Source organism: Perca flavescens, chromosome 4 (genome assembly GCF_004354835.1).
Source record: "Perca flavescens isolate YP-PL-M2 chromosome 4, PFLA_1.0, whole genome shotgun sequence".
Taxonomy (NCBI): Eukaryota; Metazoa; Chordata; class Actinopteri; order Perciformes; family Percidae; genus Perca; species Perca flavescens.
This window is the reverse complement of record NC_041334.1, coordinates 39,138,950-39,160,038: the sequence shown is the minus strand read 5'-3', so window position 1 is coordinate 39,160,038 and position 21,089 is coordinate 39,138,950. Positions and strand designations below refer to the sequence as shown.

Here is a 21,089-nt window from a genome sequence, read left to right as displayed (position 1 = left end):
TTCATCTGGTCACCATTACACGCTCCATTGTTATACAGCCTAATGCATAACATTAAAAACATAAATACAAAACATTAAAAGAGAGAAAAACAAGGACAAGACAGACAAAGCAGTAAGAACATTGAAGAAACATGACAAGCATGTATGCATAAGTAAATAGTTGAGTGCTGATATATGTACAGTATGCTCGTTTAAAATGCCTAAGAGTTTTTAAGTCTATGTGCAGTCTGCTGTAGGCACAAAAGACTTGCTGTACCTTGTAGTCCTAATTTTCCTTTGCAGGAGTCTGCCACTGGACCTGTTGCTGCTATGAAATTCTGATGAAGAGGGTGGGTTGCATCATTTAGAATTAGTTTGGTCTTTTTTAAACTAAGGTCATTGTACAATTGAGCTACAGATACCTGATCAACTCGTATGATCTTACTGGCTGTTTTGACTATTTGTTGCACTTTCTTCTGGTCCTTGATATACATTACGTTACCAAAGGCACAAATAAGGCCAAATGATAAGACACTCTGCAAGAGAGCTTTGTAAAACATCTGAAGAATACAGCTGTCTATTCTAAAATGATTGATTTCCTTAGAAAAAACATCTTCTTCTGCAACTTTTTGGACTTATTTTGTGCACCTTCATTAAATGTCAGTTTATCGTCTATTTCAACACCTAAATATGTGTATGTTGTGACCTGCTCTACCACTACACCATTGATATTTGAGGGTGGAACTATAATTCCCTTTTTATTAAAATCTATGGTCATCTCCTTTGTTTTCTTCGCAAGGAAATTATCTGTACACCATTTAATAAAACCCTGCACCTCCGTCTCAAAACCCTCTAGGGATGCAGTATTAGACTTTACAAAACCCAGTAATGCTGTATCATCAGCGTATTTAAAATAAGTGTGGTCTGAGGAGGTTGCTTGGCAGTTATTGGTGTATAAAGTGTATAGAATAGGGGACAGAATGCACCCTTGTGGTGCCCCTGTGTTTATGGCTTTTAACAATGAGACACATGAGTTGAATTTGACTTGTTGACTGCGGTTTGTCAGAAAGTCAAAAATCCACAAAACTTATCCTGGGTTAACCCCGAGGTGTACCAATTTTTTTGCCATCAGGTGGGGTTGGATTGTGTTGAAGGCACTGCTGAAGTCTATTCACACAATCTTGACAAGACTCTTTGCCTGTTTAAGGTGCTGATATATGTTGTTTGTCAAGGTCAGCAGTGCATCTTCAACCCCTCTCTCTGCACGATATGCAAATTGTTTGGGTCTAAGGATGGTTTGACCTCACATAAAAGCTGTTTCAGAATTATTTTTTCAAAACATTTTATTGCTGTAGATGTTAGGGCAACAGGGCGCAGGTCATTAAGTTCCCTAGGTTTATTGTTTTTGGGTCCCGGCACGATCAGAGATTTTTTTTCCATAGACAAGGAACTACACCAGTGTCTATTGACAGCTGGAACAGCCTTTGAAAGGGCTGTGCCAAGTGATCTGCACACACCATTAATGTCCTGCTGCTAATACCATCAGGCCCACCAGCTTTACAGGGATTCACATGTCTAAAGTAAGACTTAACATCGTCTATAGAAATGACAATGTCCCCACACTTCATACTACTGAAATCTTCATAAATCAATTCCTGTTCAGCTGTAAAATCATGAATTTCAAATCTACAATAAAACTCATTCACATTATTGACCATTTCATGTTCGTTTTCCACTGCCATGAGATGTTTCTTAGGCTTGTATCATGTGATTGCCTGAACCCCCTGCCATGCTCTCCTAGCATCATTTCTAAAAAAGTTCTATAATTTACGTTGATATGCCGCTTTACAGTCCCTGATCATACTTTTTATGTTTTACTGCACAGTTTTCTCTTCTCTATTTCCTCTATTTGAACATTCGCTTTTTTTGGTTAAGAAGTTGTTTTAGTTCTGGGGTTACCCAGGGCTTGTTGTTGGGAAACATCTTATCAGTCTTTTTGGGAATGATTGTGTCCTCGCAGAATGTTATCCACCCTGAGATAGCAAGCGTTGACGTTTTCAGTCCCGTCGGTCACTACATCCCAGTCCGTGCGCTCTAGACAATCTCGCAGTGCCTCGGATGCGGCAGCAGTCCAGCTCTTAACCGATACCTTTCTGACTTTCTCACGCCGCAGCCTGGACACATAAGCAGGCATCAGTTTGATCATGTTGTGATCCGAGTTCCTTAAACCGGGCAGTGCTTTAGAGTAGAAGGCTAGTAGATGGATATTTCCATAGCACTGGTCGAGGCGGGCTGTGTCACGGGTGGGACTGGTGACATATTGCTGGTATGTGGGTAGGTGCTCCTTTAGGCTACATAAATTGAAGTCTCCCATCACAAAGTTAGCAGAATCTGGAGCCTCTGACTCCGCCTGAGTTACAAGTTCATGGAGCGTAGAAGCAGCAGCTTGTGTATCGGCAGAGGGTGTGATATACACAACAAAAAGTCTAATTTGGTGTATTTCTCTAGGCAGATGATAGGGCCTTAAGCTGAGTGCTAGTAATTCAATGTCCTTTGTGCATACTTGGTGTTTCATTGTAATGTGAGCAGGGTAACAGTACTTATTATTAATGTATACACACACACCTCCACCCTTGCTTTTTCCGGAGTTTTTGTTGCGGTCCATCCTCACCAGCATGAAACCCTCCAGGTCGGCTGCAGAATCAGGATCTGCTCCCGTAAGCCAACTCTCTGTCAGGCAGATAAGACAAGATTGCCGGTGGTCCGAGAGGTACTGAGTGCAGGCCTGCAACTCATCCACTTCATTCCGTAGGCTTTGGACATTACCGAGCATGACAGATGGAAGAGATTGTCTATAGGGTTGCCTTTTAATCCGCTCCCGGATTCCTCCTTTCCTCCCACGTTTCCTTGTTTTGGCATTATTGCCTCTGACACATTCGGGTGGTAACAGCGACGCGTCTTTGAAGCAAGGACGGGTTGAAGGGAGTCCGATATTTAACAGAAAGTCCCGGGTGTAGGTGATCCGAGCCGTCTGGCCAGTGTGTGTCTTAATGTTGTGGCCAGCGGCATGTTGGATGAGGTCGGCCAACAAACTGATCAGCATCAGCAGGAAAGTTACTTGGTTCGGCATCATGGTGAGGGCCAAAACTTTATTGGTTTATGGCTTAATTAATGCATGGTATTACGGCGTATAAAAATACACATTAAAACAAACAAACAAATACCGATAGGAGACGTGCAGAGACTGTGTCGCTGCTCGCGCAATAACGCTCACACATGCGTGTAACGTTAGACAGCTAATCACAAATGTTGTTAGATCTTGGTAGAAGCATGCTGCAACTCCAGCGCATGAGAAGCATTTAAGAGTGACTAGACAGATAGAACTAGACTAGAGAGATTACACATTGGTATAGTGCAATATTTAAGAACCAAGTGCTTATATGGGCAAAAACAATCATCGCATCAACCAATGGAGTTCAAAAAAGGTTATTGGGTTGTGGTGTGTATAGACCAGAGGAACACTACATTAGCCAACATAGACTTTAAAATGTTGCCAACATTTGCTCTCTAAAGATATCATTTAACTTTAACCAGGCCTGATATTTATCTGATTATAGGCAAGTGCCGATTGTTTCTGATGGAATATGTTTGGTACACCTATGTCTAATATCCTCGTTGAGGCTATATTTGGAAAACGGACTGTAGCCTATAATTAACACAATTTACAACTGGGTTATATATAAAATAAAGAAAGTATCTCTCATGCAATTATCCTTATGACTCTACATTATTTTACTTGAACTGTGTGTACCAAAATCCAGTCATTTTTACCAGTTGAAATATGTAGTAACATGTAGTTTTGAACTTGCCTTTCATGAAACCCAAGGACACTTCACAGAATGACTGTGGCTAAGCTAAGGGAGATTGTAGGCTGTGGTGAACAGGTGGTCTTTCAGGAGTTTTTTTAAAATTTGTCCAGGGATGTTGCATTGCAGACATCTGCAGGGAGGGTGTTCCAGAGGGATTGGGCTGCAACACTATAGGATCTGTCTCCGAAGGTACAGAGTCTGGTGTGGGGAAAGGAGAGCAGGCCAGTGTCTGAGGGACCCAGGTTTCAGGGTGGGGTGTATGGATGGAGGAGGTCAGAGAGGTAGTGAGGGGCCAGGGGCATGGAAGGATTTGTAGGTGAGAAGGAGGATTTTATATTTGATACAAGACTTAATTGGGAGCCAGTGAAGGTGGATGAGAGTTGGGGTGATGTGCTGCCAGTGATTTCATTCATGAGCATTATCTTCACCCAGTCCTTTTTACATTTTGAAATGCCTGTAATGACCAGTAAATCCAGTATCATGTAGCTTTCTACTTGCCAAAAAAAGTGATTGCAGCCTCTACTTGTTTCTGACTATGTTAGCTGAGCTTGTGCTCAATACAAAAAAGTCATGGTACTTAGATTTGGTCAAATTCACAACAACATCATAATCATCTGTGTCTGAAAACACCCTCTGACCTCAGAGGTTTAAGGTCCAGGCCTGACACAGAGAGAGGAAGTTGGAGCAATTTAAGGAGCTTTGACAGTTTCTAGAAGAGGAAGAGGAGGCCAGGATCTCTGCTTTGAGAGAGGAAGAGGAGCAGAAGAGTCAGATGATGAAGGAGAAGATCGAGGCTCGAGGAGATAGCAGCTCTTTCAGACACAGTCCGAGCCACAGAGGAGGAGCTGAGAGCTGAAGATGTCTCATTCCTGCAGAACTACAGGGCTGCTGTGGAAAGAGTCCAGCAGCACCCTCTGCTGGATGATCCACAGCTGCTCTCAGGAGCTCCTCAAAGTTCCACTTCAGGGATTGCTCCGTTGCCGACAGAAATTCCATCGGATTTCACTCATTTAGGGCCGGATGTCTGTTGCCTTGGGCTTCCTTTGTGTTGGCGTTTTAAACTCTGGTGGATTTCTGAGGACTATGGTTAACTGCTCCTCAGATCTCTGCAGGGTAAATCCAGACAGCTAGCTAGACTATCTGTCCAATCTGAGTTTTCTGTTGCACGACTAAAACTACTTTTGAACGTACACATGTTCCACCAAAACAAGTTCCTTCCCGAGACTATTTTGCAGCGGCACTGCAGCTTTTCCCGGTGCTTAGCACCACCCAAGACGATTGTGATTGGATTAAAGAAATGCCAATAAAGCATGTCATTTTATTTTTAAATCCTACTGTAAAAATGACAATTTATTTTTGGAAATCAAATAATTTATTGTATTTATTGTATGTGTTGTCATGCTTTTGTTGAAATAACATTTCCACCATAAGAGCACAGTTTAAAAGAGACTTTTAATTAACAGTAGAACTTGTGTTTACACTGTGTGTACGACGCTGCTGTATTGTGTGTGTGCGTGTGTGTGTGTGTGTGTGTGTGTGTGTGTGTGTGTGTGTGTGTGTGGATTTACTTAATAGTGACATGAAGGTGCATACGGGAAAAACAAATGGTCAAGCTCTAAGGAATGTCAGAAACTTTATTAATTTGCCTTGCCGACCAGGGAAACATTTGGGAACAGCATTTTGATGCTAAAAGATACTTACTTTGACCAAAATGTGAATGTTTAGATTTGATTACATAAGGAACACTACTGAGAAGCTACATAATTGTATAAAAACCTCCAAAAAAACTGAATCAAAAGTATTGAATCAGACTCCGTATCGGCAGATACACAAAATGATTGGCTTCAGATCTGGATCTGGGCCAAATAAACTTGTTGGGATATCCCTAATGTTCACATCACACCCTCACAAAAAATCATACTGGTTAAACACTTAAATATAAAATCTAGTTATTAAGTAATCTAATGCTCTCAGACAGAAACCCTACAGTGGATGATTATATAACAAAAATTCACAAATGTCATTTTTAACTGGAAGAAAAGTATCCTATGGTGGATTGCGGGTGCAGAGATATTAATTTACGTTACAAAATATCCATAAGAGGACAATTATTGCGCTGTTGTCCAACAGAAGTGTTACCAGATCATTAACGGTAGTTGAAGGTGTGAGAAAGGTTTAAGGAGTGCCAGGTCTCAGCTGTCACAACAGGGTAAATGTGCGCTCTTTCAAAGCCATTGAAGTCAGACGCCAAACTGACAGAGTAAGCACCCATGTTGTCGAGGAGAAGCCAGTCCCCCACACGCAACTCAGGAATCCAGTAGTTGTCAAGTACTTTGTCAAAGCTGTCGCAGGTTGGACCCCAGATAACAGACCGGTATCTCCGCTCGCTGCTCTCAACAACCTGTGTAGAGCACAAACATTAACATATACAATGAACATCACTAGTTATCATATTCTACCACAATCTATTCCTAGCTCATGTCTGACATGGCATTTTACCATCAGGCCAGATGGTAAGTGACTATTATATTTTATTATATATTATTATAACAACTCTCAGTAACTGTGCGTAAAGATGATACCAAGTTGGGTCATTCATTTAGAGCCTCTTAACCCAACCGTAAAAGTCAAAGTAACCCAACCAGCTATTCAGCTGCAAATGAACCCCTCAGAACCTTTTTGACCCAACATGAGCAACCCAACCGTGTGTTTACAGAAACAACCCATCACTGTTTTGTGTGTAGTATCCCAAGCAATTACTTCCATTATGCAACAATTCCAAAGCCAAAGTTAAGTGCTAATTTAGGAGTGTCCTCTTTAGGTGGACAGTAAGCTTGTGGAGGTCGCAGGCTGGCTGTGTTCTGTCACTTACATTTAATTTTTGCTTTTCTCTAAACCACAACCACGATCTTTCTGTAATCATAACAATGTTTGTTGTCTCACCATACCTTGGATGTAATCTGGGGTTTTGCAGAATCGTCCAATTTTGGCTTTCTTATGTGGTGACAGGGTTGATATTTACCCTGTGAAGATATGGCTCATAGTTGGAGTGAGCAGGGTCATGGACAATGCAACTCAGGGAGCCAAAGACTCCATCATTAAGGTAGTACATCATCATTCTGCCAGGGCTGTTTTCCTCTCCGTCTGGAAGAAATACATGCAAAATAATGAAAGTTACTAAAATGGCAACTATGCAGCATTTTTGCAAAAATGTTGAAATTATAGAAAACTTATACAAAGCAATACAAATTATGTTTTTATTATCTATGTCAACCAATTGCATCTTGGGTTCTGCACAAAGTGAGTTACTACAATACTGCAAGTCAGGATTGTGCTCACTCAGAGGCTGAATGGCTCTCTACTGAAGAGGATTCTTGATGACGTTATAAAAAATAAAAACACATGCAAATATAATACCGAACATATATGGCTTCAAAAGACAAATCTTTACATTACCGCTATGTTCATCCACATCATCACTGACTATTCTTTTGCCAATGACGTTTGCTGCCAGTGTGAAGGCTGATTCCACGTAGTACCGGCCCGGCTCTGCAATAATCTGCACCCCACTGTCAGGCGGGAAGAATTCATCCAATGCTCCATTAATCACTTCTGAAAACTAGGAGGGAAAAACACAATGGGCATATTCAAAAGGGTTTACACCTATACCTTGACATTTCAGACATTTTGCAAACTCTTTAAAGGTGCCCTAAGTGACGTCACTTCTTGTTGACGTTTGAATTATTGTCAAATAAAATGGAGGCTAGCTCGCCCCTCCCTCCTCCTCATACCATCCCCTCCCTCTCCCTTCCGCGCACTAAACCCCCAACCCGCACCCCACATCCTTCTTGTTGGTTATTGGCTGGAAGACTGTTTGTTATGTTTGGTGGTGCAGGTTGGCACAGTTTGTTTTTGTTGCCGTTTGTGGAGCCTGGGCTGTCTACAGAGACCATGTTTTTTTTACAGTGTGTGCCTAGGGGACCGGCAGCTAGACGATAGTGAGGAGATGTTTTTTACAGTGTGTTCAGCATTTAAAAATCTATTGATAGGGCGCCTGGGTAGCTCTCCTGGTAGAGCCTATATACAGATGCAGTGGCCGTGGGTTTGTCTCCAACCTGTGTCCCTTTGCTGCATGTCATTCTCCTTCTCTCTCCCCTTTCATGTCTTCATCTGTCCTATCAAAAATAAAGGCCTACAATACCAAAAACATTATTTAAAAACATTTTTGTTTTTACATCCATTGATAGTCTTCTACATAGTCCTTACGGGAAAACAGGAAAAGGATTGTTTTTATATGTAGTAAGTAGTTCTGCGTCATTCTGTACATGTCTTTTTCTTTACTTTTTTTGTTGTTTGTTTGACCTGAATAATTGAGTTGTAGACCATGAACAAGCACTAGCATTGTATATTTTTTCCATTTTACCTCTTCAAATTTCTCTTGAAAGTCCCCGATCGCAGAAAATCCTCCACCAATATCCAAGAGTCTCATCTGGACTCCCAGCAAATTCTGAAAAAGATATCAATCAGTCATATCAACAATCAAAATGTGAAACTGTTAGCAGCAGCCAGTGTTGGAAGAAGAACATCTTTTTTTATTAAAGTGCTAATACCACACTGTGAAAAAAGTTCACTAGAAGTAAAGTTCTGCTTTCAAAATCTTACTCAAGTAAAAGTATTAGAAGAAACATTTACTTAAACTTTGCAGTACAATTTGCAGTTTTGCAGTATCATTTTCCCTGACACTGTTTCACTGTTATTCATGATGTTTCAAGATTCATATTATTACTGTAATGTGCATTAATTTTACTCCTGTAGATGTTTAATGTATTGCAACATGAGTGCAAACGTTACAACACAAATAAAAACGTCACAACACAAATACAAAAGCCTCAACACAAATACAAAAGCCTCAACATGAATGCAAAATCAACAACACAAATACAATAGCTACAACACACTAAGGGTTTCAAATGATATTTGAATGCCCTCCGATGAGGGTGATTGTTCTGTGTTGGTACTTCTTGACCTGAGCTGGTATTTGACACAGTAGACCATCATATCCTGATTAGGAGGTTACATGATTGGGTGGGCATATCAGACATGGCTTTAGACTGGTTTTCATCATATCTCACTGACAGAAGCTTCTCGGTCTCTATTGGAGTCATTGTGTCTGATTCACTGTCTTGTAGTTTTCCTAGTGCTCAGTTCTGGGGCCCATGCAATTTGCTTTATATTTGCTGCCATTGGGACTAATCATAAACGGATATAATATTGCACACCAGTTTTTTGCCGATGATATGCAGCTCTATTTATCAGCTGCTCTGTCTCAACACTATTAGGGACTGGTTGGTAGAAAATTTCTTACAGCTCAATACTGATAGTCCAGTCACACTGTATTGGAGTCATTCTCCACCTCCCAGCTGCTTAAGCAGGAGGTGAATACAGGCAGCCATCCAATTATAATGACCTTATCCACAGCGTCAAAATCATTTAAATATTGAGCCATGGCATTGAAAATCTTTTAGATAATAACATACACCTATAATTTTGGGATTGATCCTCCAACCTTGTGGTTGTGGGGCAACCACTTTACCTCCGAGCCACAAGCCACCCCACCCAACTTCTGTAGCCTACTCCAAAACAAGAACTACCGGAACGCCTTAAACCCAACTCGCTTTCCACACTCCACACCGCTGTCTTCGGACAAAAAGTCACCATAGATGTTGTTTTCAGACACTTTTAATTACAATCTCAGCCTGCCATTGGCAAAAAAAATCAAGGGTGCACAATTGCCCCCAGCTGCAATTAGGTTCCCTTGCAGCTTGGTTCGCGCAAGCCCGTCACTGCGATCTTGCTCAATACTGGGCCAATTTCAGTCTATTAGACACAAATGCATGGGGAAATGGGGTCCAGGTGGAAAAAAATGAAATTACCCTTTAAGACCGTGGTGATCGATCTTTTGAGTCTGTAGCACCGAGACTTTGGAAGCTCCACCTTTACGATCTGCTATTTCTGTGGACTCTTTTAAAATCAGATAGAAACCTACCTTTTAAGACAGGAATTCGGTTTACCTATCTCCACTTTATTTTTTTATTCATTACTATTAATTATAATAGTGTATTGCGTTTTTAATATGTATTATGTACTGTATCTTGTATGTTTTTATGCAAAGCACTGTGATTTTTATCTGTAATAAGCACTCTATACATTTTACTTACTTACTGGTTTGCAACACAACTGCAAATCATAAACAGATACATTAACTGACAAAATTTTTTAAATTAAATAGTTATATTGCTATAACGATGACTTACCGCTATGTCAAAGACATGTCTGGCATCTGCAATGGCCTGTTTGAATGTTGAACCTTCAGTGCAACCGCTGCCTACGTGAAAGCTGACCCCTATGACGTCTAAGCCCAGCTCTCCAGCACGTTCCAGCAGCTTACCGACTGACACCAGTCTGGCTCCGAACTTTGAACTGAGTTTTATTAGCGACTTGGAGTCATCCACTGTGATGCGGAGTACCAGTCTGGAAAGTGATTTAAAAGACTTTATCTTAATCAATGCTTTAACAAGAATTTACACTCAACGTAGAAGCAAAAGTATCATTAGTTGTTCACTTACTTGGCTTTGGCGTGACAACGAGACACTTTAAGGAGTTCATCCTCACTATCAAAAGTCATCATATCTACTCCATGAGCACAGGCATATTTGATGTGTGACAGTGGTTTGGTTGTATGTGCGTAAATGATATTATCAGGTGTCACTCCGAGGGACAATGCCATCTGGATCTCACCCTGTGTTTGACCAAAACATGTTTCAAATGAGCCAGCTGAGAAGGAAACAACCTTTCTCAATAACAAAGAAAACGGAGAGCTAGATTATCTTTGAAATAGTTCATCAGTACCTTGCTGGCACAGTCGAAACCTGTGTCCAGAGCACTCATCATCCTGAAAACTGCTGCTGTGTTGTTGCACTTCACTGCATAGAAAGGCTTGACTCGAGGCAAGTTAGTAAGCCATCTGAGGTGTCTCTTATACACGCTATCTAGATTTGCCACGTAGAATGGCTCTTCATTGTCCTAGTAGAGCAAAGTTAACATTTCATTTTGAAATCTATCTTGCAATATTTTCACACAATTACACAGAGATTCATAGTTCGAAAAAGTGACATAATGTCTCTCATACTCACCATAGATCCAAGCTCTTTTATTTCATTGTCTATGACATCTTTGACGGTCCTTCCATTCTCTAAAATGTCAATGTCACAATTCTCAGGGGACAAAACATGCGTGACTGATTCCTTTGTATCTACTGTTCCTGCAAGGCATGACAAGCAGCAAAAGACAAACGCATACAATTAATAAGTATTGTAAAAGGCTGGATCACAATAAAAAAAATCAACCTTGTCCTTCTCTCTTAATAGCCATTTGTCTACATTATGCCATGCTAATAGTAGTGAAAACCCCAAACTGTAGGCCCATAGGCATATTTGACTCACAAATTACATCACACTAAACCCAGTTTTTTCATCTTACCATTATCCATGTTCCTCGATTAGTTGCAAGACTCGCAACCCTGAAAATCTCAAAATACTGTAAGAGTTATCGCAGCAGTCATATGAAACAGAATATGGACGTAAGTTTGACAGTAGGTACTGACACACACGTCCAACTAACATCCATGAGAACTAGCTGATTATATTCGGTCAGTCCTGGCTTTACCCCGCCCACTATATCAACACCAACAAAGAATATATTAACTTTGAAAAAACATTTCCGTCCCATATTCTTAATCATTTCACCAAGACACACAGGTCAGTCTGCCAGAGGAGGAAAAGCTGTTTATTGTGGTTATTGCAGCATGCAAGTGGTTATTGGGGAAACATAAAGATAACATAAAGACACCAGAGATGGGTAAGTAAAGTGGAAGACACTACATGTTGCAACTAGGGCTGGGTATTGTTAAAAAAATGTCGGTACCGAGTCCAGTACCATGACTTTGATTGATATTAGATCTTGGTAGAAGCATGCTGCACGCTTATTGGCTCACTGGCGCTGATGAGATTTACTTCTTAGGTCTTTAAATTGGGTATTGAATGACGAGGCATTATTTGATACTCAATACTTTAGAGGCAATTCGGTCGGTGCCTAAAAAAAATTACTATAGTATAGTACTTAGCCAACATAGATTTTAAAATGTTGGCAACATTTGCTCTCTGAAGATGTCATTGAACTTTAGAAACCTCCACTCCAACCTGTAAAATAGGAAGAACAGGAGGATCTGCCAAAGAAAACAACTTGGGAACGTCAAGAGCTTTAACAGTTTGCACCTAAAATACTCTTAATTCTTAACACAATAAGTACCGGTGTCCAACCAAGCAATCTGCAGCTACACAAAATGTTAACCTTCGCCCTTTCAGAAATACAGCTACCCAAAGTACACTGAACTGAAATTACACATGCATGCTCAACCAAATGTAGCACCCAGAAGGTCCCTCTGTACCTACGGATATGACACCAAGTCAACTGCTTTAGCAATGTTCACTACCCCCCCCTCCGAACCAAGGGAGTTCACTTTAAAGCCTAAATGCTGTTTTATGCTTCTGCGTCGAATCAACGGCATACCCACGCAGACCCCTCCAAAAATGTAGCACTTCGCCAGCAAGCAGTACTTTGTGGGCAGTTGTGCTAAAGTTTGCTTGCTAACATAACTAGGGTTGGGTACCTTTTGAATCTGAACCAAAACCAGTATCGGTACCTCAAATTAGGTTCCAGTACCCGACGGTAATTTTTTCGGTAGTCTGTAGGTCTATTACAAAAAAATATATTTCATTTGTAAAAATAATTCCAAACCTATTTACTTAGAACATTCTTTTATTTATTCAGAATATTTTACACTGACAGAAATTAAATAAAAATAAAACCCCTTCCTCTCTCCTCCCAAACCCGTCCCTACAACCTATTAGATTGAATAATTATTAAACTTGTATTCTTGTATTTGTATATTATTCTTTTTTAGCCTGGTTTATTTTCATCATGACCATTTTTAATTGCTCGTAAATGTTTTATGTAAAGCACTTTGAATTGCCTTGTTGCTGAAAGGTGCCGTAGAAATAAGTTGCCTTGCCTTCAAACCTCGGCCTGTCAGTCAGTCCCCAGGGCATAGAAACCACCGTTGTGCCTGCTCGTCTCACAGGAACTGTAATGTCAACAGCACCGTGACCGCTTTCGCCTCACCATTAATATCATATTGCAGCAAACACTATCTGCGTGAAGTTTTTAAAAAACGTAACCACACTTGAAACCACTTTATCGGCATCGCTGTGACTCTCTGACTTCAACAAAACTGCAGAGCCGACGTATTTTACTCCGTCTGCAGCTCTGCACGCTCGTATGTGTGTGTGTGTCGGACCTCTGCTCACTGTCAACATGCAGAAAGGACAGATAAACTCGTGCTTACGCGCTCTCAGGTACCGAAATTTGGCACCATTTGATTTCTTGTGAACCAATACTCGGTAGTACTGATGTGATTCTGTCGGTACCGGTAAAAGTACCGGGTTCGGTACCCAACCCTAAACATAACATAAACTGGCTGGCAGACACCTCGCAAATAATCTCAGACTTATCGCCCCCTAGCGTTATGGCAGTGAAGTGCACTGCGATGCAAAGCAACCCCAACACAGAACTCTGAAAGGGTCACAACGCCGTAGGAGCGACGTGGAGTTGACGCAGAAGCATAAAACAGCCTTAACTGGAACACAACAGCAGCAATTTACTAGCCGTGTATAGAGGATAACATAAAATCACCAGCAAATACAGCTCAGCAACACAACAACCCTCAGAACAATCAGCAACTTGTTACTGCCCAACAACCCAACTGCAGCCCAAACAGCCCACACTTTGTTGAGGGGGGTCACCCAACATTTTTTAGTCCAGAGGGGGCGGGGGTTACCCAACTTTTGTATTCATAGAAACAGCAAAATTTCAAAGTGGCTTATTTGGTGCATATTTTTCCATGTAGCCCTCCTTTGCTACCAGATGGGTCTGACCCGTGAGTTGCTGTGGGGCAAGGAGCACTGCCCCCCTGGTGGCTGAAACGGGTAATTGCATTGTTTAAAAAATTAGTGGAATAATTACGCCTGGCATGACCAGATATTTTATAAGTATCTTAGCTAAATAACACAAAACAACTAAATGGCGGTAGGTAATACATCTGATTTCATATACTGCTTACCTGGCTGACGATGCGAGCAGCAGGACGCAAAAAACGAAAATGACTGTTGCTAGTCTGGACATCTTACCGTGCCAACGTTGCAATAAAGGTTTCCTAAATGCCACATTTGATGTCAGGTTACTAGATTGCGGGTTGTGTGTAGATTTTGACTGACGTTTATTCCACTTTGTTTAAATGGCGAAGTGGAGGAAGCCTAGTGACAAGTCCATAGCAACCAGTTTGTGTGTTGAATGTTACCCAGTGTGCTTTGCTGAATGGTCTCAATGTTTTATTGTTTTATTTAATGTGAATACTAGTTTACTAGAGGAGTAACTTAGTATTTAATAATGTAAAGTAATGCAGTAATATAGGAAGTGTGCATTTAGTTTCCATGCTTATTGTGTTTCCACAACAACATTAATGAGTAAATCTACTGAAATGGCCCCCACACCATAACAGAGGAGTGGGATGTGTCAGATGAGAACGCAGAGGTTTAGTTACATATGTCATTGCTGTAAAAAAAAAATGGTAATCTGTATATATTTGCCAAGCGCAAACCAGTGCAGAAGGTATCAATAAATTATTAGGGGAAGGTCATGCCTTTTTCCAAATTGTTTGGGAGGGTCATAGAAAAATTACTACTGCCGATGGGAGGGTTGTGTCCATTTTGACTAAAAGTCCCAAAACTCCTCCGGTGGCCCCTGAAATAAATAACGAACAGTCCCTTAACAAACCAGATACCAAAGTAGAGAGATCTTTCTCCAGTATACATTATTTGTCTGCCATGATTTGTTGGAGTTTATCTATAGCGTAGGGCTGCAATTAGCCATGGAGAACTTTTCACTGACTATTAACATGCACACACAACATCCTGGATGTCCAAGGTTTCTTGTTTTTTACTGTCTGCTAACGTTAGTGACCTTGCTCTGGGACACACAGACCTTGTTGAGCCTGCCATCGTCTCAGCCAACCTCTGACCCCCCACATATCCCCTGCATCCTGGAGGAGGGATAGAAGGGAAAAATAGGGCAGTGTTTTCATTTTAAATAGCACTGGGCGCCCTGGTATCTCACCTGGTTGAGTGTGTGCCCCATGCAATAAGGCTCAGTCCTTACTACAGTGGCCCGGGTTCGATTCCAACCTGTGGCCGTTTGCTGCTCTTCATCCCCCTCTCTCTACCATTATGCTGTCCTATTAAAAAAAAAGCCCCAAAACAATTTTATAAATAAATAGCACTACAGGTAAGATGAAAAACAGAATGGAACAGAATGCACCTAATGAAATATCTTAAAGTAACAGACAAATCTTTGGGTCAAGAGAGGGGGAGGGAACGAGAGCGATTCCAGTGCTTGGACGCACTTCGCTATCTTCTTGGAAGACAGAACGTCCAAGCTATGTCCCACTGATTTGTGGCGACAGACAGCGTGGTGGAAGGAGGAACCTGAAGACGGATAAAAGAGTAGGGCAGAGAGAGGTCCAGGGTCAGATCCGGAGAGACTGTGTTGGTGGTAAGGTGAGATAGTCTTAAAGGAATTCTGAACCATATACATATGATTATATCACTTGCAATATCATTTTTATTAAAGATTTATTATAACTTAAACTCAACTAATCTGATTTCCTGGTCAACCAGTCAACAAACACCAAACGTCAAAAAGGGGAGCTTGCAAAGTGACCAATTGGAGTCAGAAAGACTCAGCAGAATCGGTCATATTTTTTCTTCAGTTTCCACCTTCAATTTGGAAAAATTAGTATTTTCTTAATTGTTTTCTTCATTTTAAGATTTTTTATAAATTATCATTATTATTATTATCCGAGGAAGAGGTGTTGGGGACCAAGAAGCTGGTTAAACAGTGACTTGGCTCGGATTGAGTTGACTGGTGAGACACAGGGGAGGCAAGACAAAGGATCTTGGCCTACATGTGAATCCCAAAGCCAGTTTCACCAAACTCCTACAAGCCGCCACTTCACAAGATGGAGAAAGTGCATTCAAACACGAGGACGGCAAGGCAGACTGGTGGTGAGACAAAGAACTGCTTCACACCTGTGGCCAGGTTGCAGTTTTCCCATTGGTCGTCGGGTCCTTGAATGCACCACCCCGCCACTAGGAGGTGGAGGAAGGATAAAAGCTGTCCGCGTTTGTGTTTCTTTGCTTTTCACGGTAACCCCCGGTTGCTGAAAGGAGGCACTGGTCCGGGCTAGTTAGCCAGCATCACCTCGCTGGTCGAGATTTGAGCTGGGACAACTTTATATCGGTCTGATATAAAGGGGATCCGAGGAAATACTGGCCGAAGTATTCCCTCATCTGCAGCGGGTTTAATCAGCCTGGATTCAAGAAAAGGACGGCGTTCTGTTTCTTGTTTGGTCGACCTGGATTACGTCTTGTCCCCTCTGCTTCGGGACGAAACGGGTCGTTAAACTCTGGCAAGAGTTTTAACTGACAAACAACGCACACAGTAAGAGGCTTACACAGTTCTGGGCAGATATTAGAACTAGTGCGTTTTGTTTTGTTATTAATGTGCAAAGGGTTCGCTACCATGGTTGCCATTAATGTGATCTGATTTAATCATGTACTGGTCCATATGTGATTATTAATCTGTGCTGTGAATGTATAAATTGATCACTATACTCGTTGATTTATGTTGTGTTAAGTAGCTTGGTATAACTGTAATCGCTACCTGCTTAAATCACTCCTTTCAGGAGTTTAGTTACTGTCTGCGATAGAATCGCAAAAATCAGCTGTTAGTCACTGAATTAGTTATAGTGACGTTCTCCTCAGCAAAACGAAGTCTCAGTCTGTCCTAAACCACACGTTAGCCCAGACCTGAGTGGCTGAGGGGAACTGGGTCATTATCGATAACTAAAGATCAGAGTGCCTTTTTTCTTTATTCTTCTTCTCTTTCTCCTCTTACTAACATACACAAACACACACACACACACACACACGACACAGGCTAGCCGCGTAGCTCCCGAGCTAACGCTGCAGGCTAGCTTCACACGTGGGATCTGCTTACGTTCGGACAGAGCTAACACAGGAACTAGCTACCATACCGACTAAGCGTGCGCGTTGCCGAGCAACCCCCGGCTTCTTCAGCCCCTCCCCATGCACGCAGCACCACTCCCGCCCTCTTGAGGCCTAATAGTTTGTGCAGCTCACAGGAGTAGCCATTTTGGGTAGCTTTGTGTTAGAAATACATGTCAACATGCCCCTCCTCTCTCACACACACACACACACACACCCACAGACGTGTCCATGACACATGCTGCTTTGTTTTTGCTTTGTTTTGGTTGTGATATTGTAAAGAGGTATATGAGTTTATTATTGAAGGATTATTGATTAGCTACCGATAATTGTGACGTTAATAAATCTTATTATGCTTAATTAGCAGTTGCTTGTGATTATTTGTGTACTTGTTGTAATAATTGCTGGTCAATCAGGTCCGTGCTTGGATTCACCCCTTCCTTTAATTCCTTTTTAAAGGATTACCACAGAATGAGACTGTTCCACAGTTTGATTATTGGTCCCTGACTTGCAGGGTGGTGCCCCGTTTTTGATTGTTTGTCGATTTGATAAAGTTATTAATAACCATATTCATAACTTTATTAATATTGATAAAACCTCTTTGATAATTTGCCAATGATCAAATCTGTACCCTACGAGAATCCAACAGAGGAGTCCAAGTGCGAGGTGGAGGTATAGTTGGAAGGGTTCAGGTTTCTGATGAAATTCGGGCAACAGTTATTGATCACGTTATCAATCATGGCCTTTCACTTAGAGAAGCTGGACAAAGAGTCCAACCTGTTCTGAACAGAAACACTGTCTCATCCACTGTCAGAATTTTTCAATAGGAAAACAGGTAATGTTGCTGTACAGTGTATATACAGAAATATCTTTATTGATATACTTTATGTAATTGTTCCCTCATTCCCATTACATGTATTCTTTATAGAATCCAAAGGCTACCATTCTCTGGTGGTAGAGGGAGAATTTTTTGTGCTGAGCAGGAGGCAGCCTGGTTGTGTGACAACATGGTTGTGGCAAACAATGCTATAAGGCAGCGTGAATTCAGGGCAGCAGTGATTGCAGTTGCAGTTACACCAGTCTCGTCTTGTCAATGAGTGGTTTGCAGTACACCCTCGGATGATGATGCAGTTTCTTCCAGCATATAGCCCATTTTTGAATCCCATAGAGGAGTTCTTCAGTGCTTGGAGTTGGAAGGTTTATGATCAGCGTCCCTATAAGCAGATGCCCTTGCTGACTGCCCAAGAAATAGGTGCAGAGAAATGTCATGGTTGGATAAGGCATGCAAGAAGATTTTTCCCTCGGTGCACTGCAAGAGAGGATATCAAATGGGATTTGGATGAGGCCATGTGGCCCCATCGTCAAGACAGAAGAGACTGAATATCAATAGTGGCTATTTCTTATACTCTACAGTAATAGATGTTTACTTTACTGTAATAGATTTTATTTTGGTTTACATGTATTTTGTGTAATATTTACAGTATTTCAGTTGTCAGCCACAGTTTGAAAATAAGAATCAATGGAATTAATAAAATTTGGATCAAAGCATTTCGGATTCTGGATCCAATTCTTTGCAAGAAGTTAAATTTGACAACAAATGTCTCTGGCATGAAAGCTACGTCCAGTAATAGGCTACAATGACAAGCAATGGTGCACTGATTCACACTGAATGCTGTATTTTGTATTTTGTCATCCACTGTGTAATGGTTGATTGGAACAGCCTGCACAACCAAACATAACAAACAGTGTTACAGCCAATAACCAACAAGAAGGATTTGGGGGTGCGGGTTGGGGAGGTTAGTGCACGGAAGGGAGGGGGAGGGGATGGGACGAGGAGGAGGGAGGGGCGAGCTAGTCTCCGTTTTGTTTGACAATAATTCAAACATCAACAAGACGTCACCCAACATCACTTAGGGCACCTTTTAAAGAGTTTGCAAAATGTCTGAAATATTATGGTGTAGGTGTAAACCCTGTGTAATATGCTATCAACCCATTGTGTTTTTCCTTCCTAGTTTTCAGAAGTGATTAATGGAGCATTGGATGAATTCTTCCCGCCTGACAGTGGGGTGCAGATTATTGCAGAGCCAGGCCGGTACTACGTGGAATCAGCCTTCACACTGGCAGCAAACGTCATTGCCAAAAGAATAGTCAGTGATGATGTGGATGAACAAAGTGGTAATGTATAGGTTTGTCTTTTGAAGCCATATATGTTGTGTATTGTGTATGTTCAGTAGAGAGTCATTCAGCCTCTGAGTGAACACAATCCTGACTTGCAGTGTTGTAGTAACTCGCTTTCTGCAGAACCCAAGATGTAATTGGTTGACATGGATAAAAAAAAAAAACTAATTTGTATTGTTTTGTATAAGTTTCCAATGATTTCAGAAATTTTGCAAAAATACTGCATAGTTGCCATTTTAGTAACTTTCATTATTTTGCATGTATTTCTTCCAGACGGTGAGGAAAACAGCCCTGGCAGAATGATGACGTACTACCTTAATGAAGGAGTGTTTGGCTCCCTGAGTTGCATTGTCCATGACCCTGCTCACTCCAACTATGAGCCATATCTTCACAGGGTAAATATCAACCCTGTCAACATGCCCCAGATACAGGGTAATTACAGGGTACCCCCCACCCTAACTGAGGCTGTGATCACATTAATTCACAAAGAAGGGAAGGACTCATAGGACGATAAGCGCCTACCTCCTATCTCCCTCCTTAATGTCGATGGGAAATTATTTGCTAAGATACTGGCCAACAGGCTGAATCCTCTATTGGGAAAGCTTGTTCATATGGACCAGACAGGTTTCATACCAAATAAGAGTGCTACTTTGAATCTTAGACGTCCATTCAATATTGTTACTGATGCAAGTAACAGCTGCATGTTTTTCACTTCACCTTTTCACATTTTAATAGCAAAGTTCTTCTTGTTTATTTTTCAGGCTGGAGGCAATTCCAGGTGCAACTCCCAATGCACTTTTGTTTGCAGAGTAAAGTTGAAGCTCCAAAGGAACATGTTAGACCGTTTCCCTGCAGGGAGATCAGGAGCTAAAACCTAAGTGTTGCTCCTCCAAAAGGCCTCAGGCGATACTTTAACTACAGTCTGCAAACACTGTGGACACACAGCACTCGTTTCAAATGCCAACACGCTGCTGGCAAAACGGTTAAGGATGGAAGCTTGGGTTGCATCGCTTAGGCCTAATTGAACGGATGAATGATGGTATTCTTCGGTAGCCTGAGTTACTTTAACCGTTGTTCATGTGAAATCTCAAAGACAGCCTGATGCTTTGTTTATAGACTATTTGTGGCTGGCTGTTTGACCCATCAATTCCTGTCGATAAAGTATAATAGGGTAAATGCTGTATAGTGCATACACTTGTAGAAAGCTGAAAGCTGCTACCAGCCAAGCTAAAGCTAACATAGTTAGCCTAAAGAAACAAGGCGTCTGTCCCAACAAATGTTACGGTTCGGAGCCGTGACGCTGGAAACGTAACACCAATCTACAACAGCAGTCTGGGTCTGATATAAGGTAATCTAGACTGATTGAAGTGTTCTTGGATACACAGTTTGTTGCTACTACTGCATTACATGCACAGCCAACCACCAATCACGATCAATGTTGCAACCTAAACTTTAGAGTAAGCAATATGCATGCATTATTATCATTCACTTTAGCCTGGATTGATAGTATTATATGAATAGGCTACAATGGTGTCATGTCAGTCAACCAGCGTATTTAACTACCTAATGTCCCTCTCCAAAATCACTTCAGAAGAGTAGTCACAGCGCTTATTGCTTTGGTGTTTGTAAAGCATTAAAGTTCAACAAAGAATGGTTCACATTAGAAAAGGTCCTTTTTCATTTTGATTTTCTATGTAGGTGCACTCCCCTACAAAATCACCCCAGTAGTCATCTTTTTTCATATCGTGGGAAAAAAAAAAAATCACAATGTAAGTTTTTTCCAATATGGTGCAGGCCTACTTTAGGCTAAACATTTCAAATAATA

The 21,089-nt window shown here is 41.3% G+C and overlaps 2 protein-coding genes and 1 long non-coding RNA gene across 3 annotated transcripts; 1 reads left to right on the top strand and 2 right to left on the bottom strand.

Annotated features, from left to right (window-relative positions):
• Positions 1-5,823: 5,823 nt before the first annotated feature.
• Positions 5,824-6,856, bottom strand: LOC114553760 (ornithine decarboxylase 1-like; the record flags this gene model as incomplete). The annotated part of the gene is made up of 2 exons (XM_028575099.1): positions 5,824-6,249; positions 6,797-6,856. Coding segments are annotated over 2 exons (315 nt in total), but the record flags the coding sequence as incomplete, so codon positions are not given.
• A 14-nt stretch (positions 6,857-6,870) lies between these two features.
• On the bottom strand, positions 6,871-11,397 carry LOC114553759 (ornithine decarboxylase-like; the record flags this gene model as incomplete). The annotated part of the gene is made up of 8 exons (XM_028575098.1): positions 11,388-11,397; positions 11,042-11,169; positions 10,758-10,931; positions 10,475-10,647; positions 10,163-10,379; positions 8,272-8,355; positions 7,305-7,467; positions 6,871-6,992 (listed from the first exon to the last, which is right to left on the bottom strand). Coding segments are annotated over exons 1-8 (1,071 nt in total), but the record flags the coding sequence as incomplete, so codon positions are not given.
• A 5,016-nt stretch (positions 11,398-16,413) lies between these two features.
• On the top strand, positions 16,414-20,730 carry LOC114554730 (uncharacterized). The gene is made up of 4 exons (XR_003692454.1): positions 16,414-16,520; positions 19,099-19,261; positions 19,538-19,659; positions 20,026-20,730. It is a non-coding gene; the product is annotated as an uncharacterized LOC114554730 (long non-coding RNA).
• The last annotated feature ends 359 nt before the right edge of the window (positions 20,731-21,089 follow it).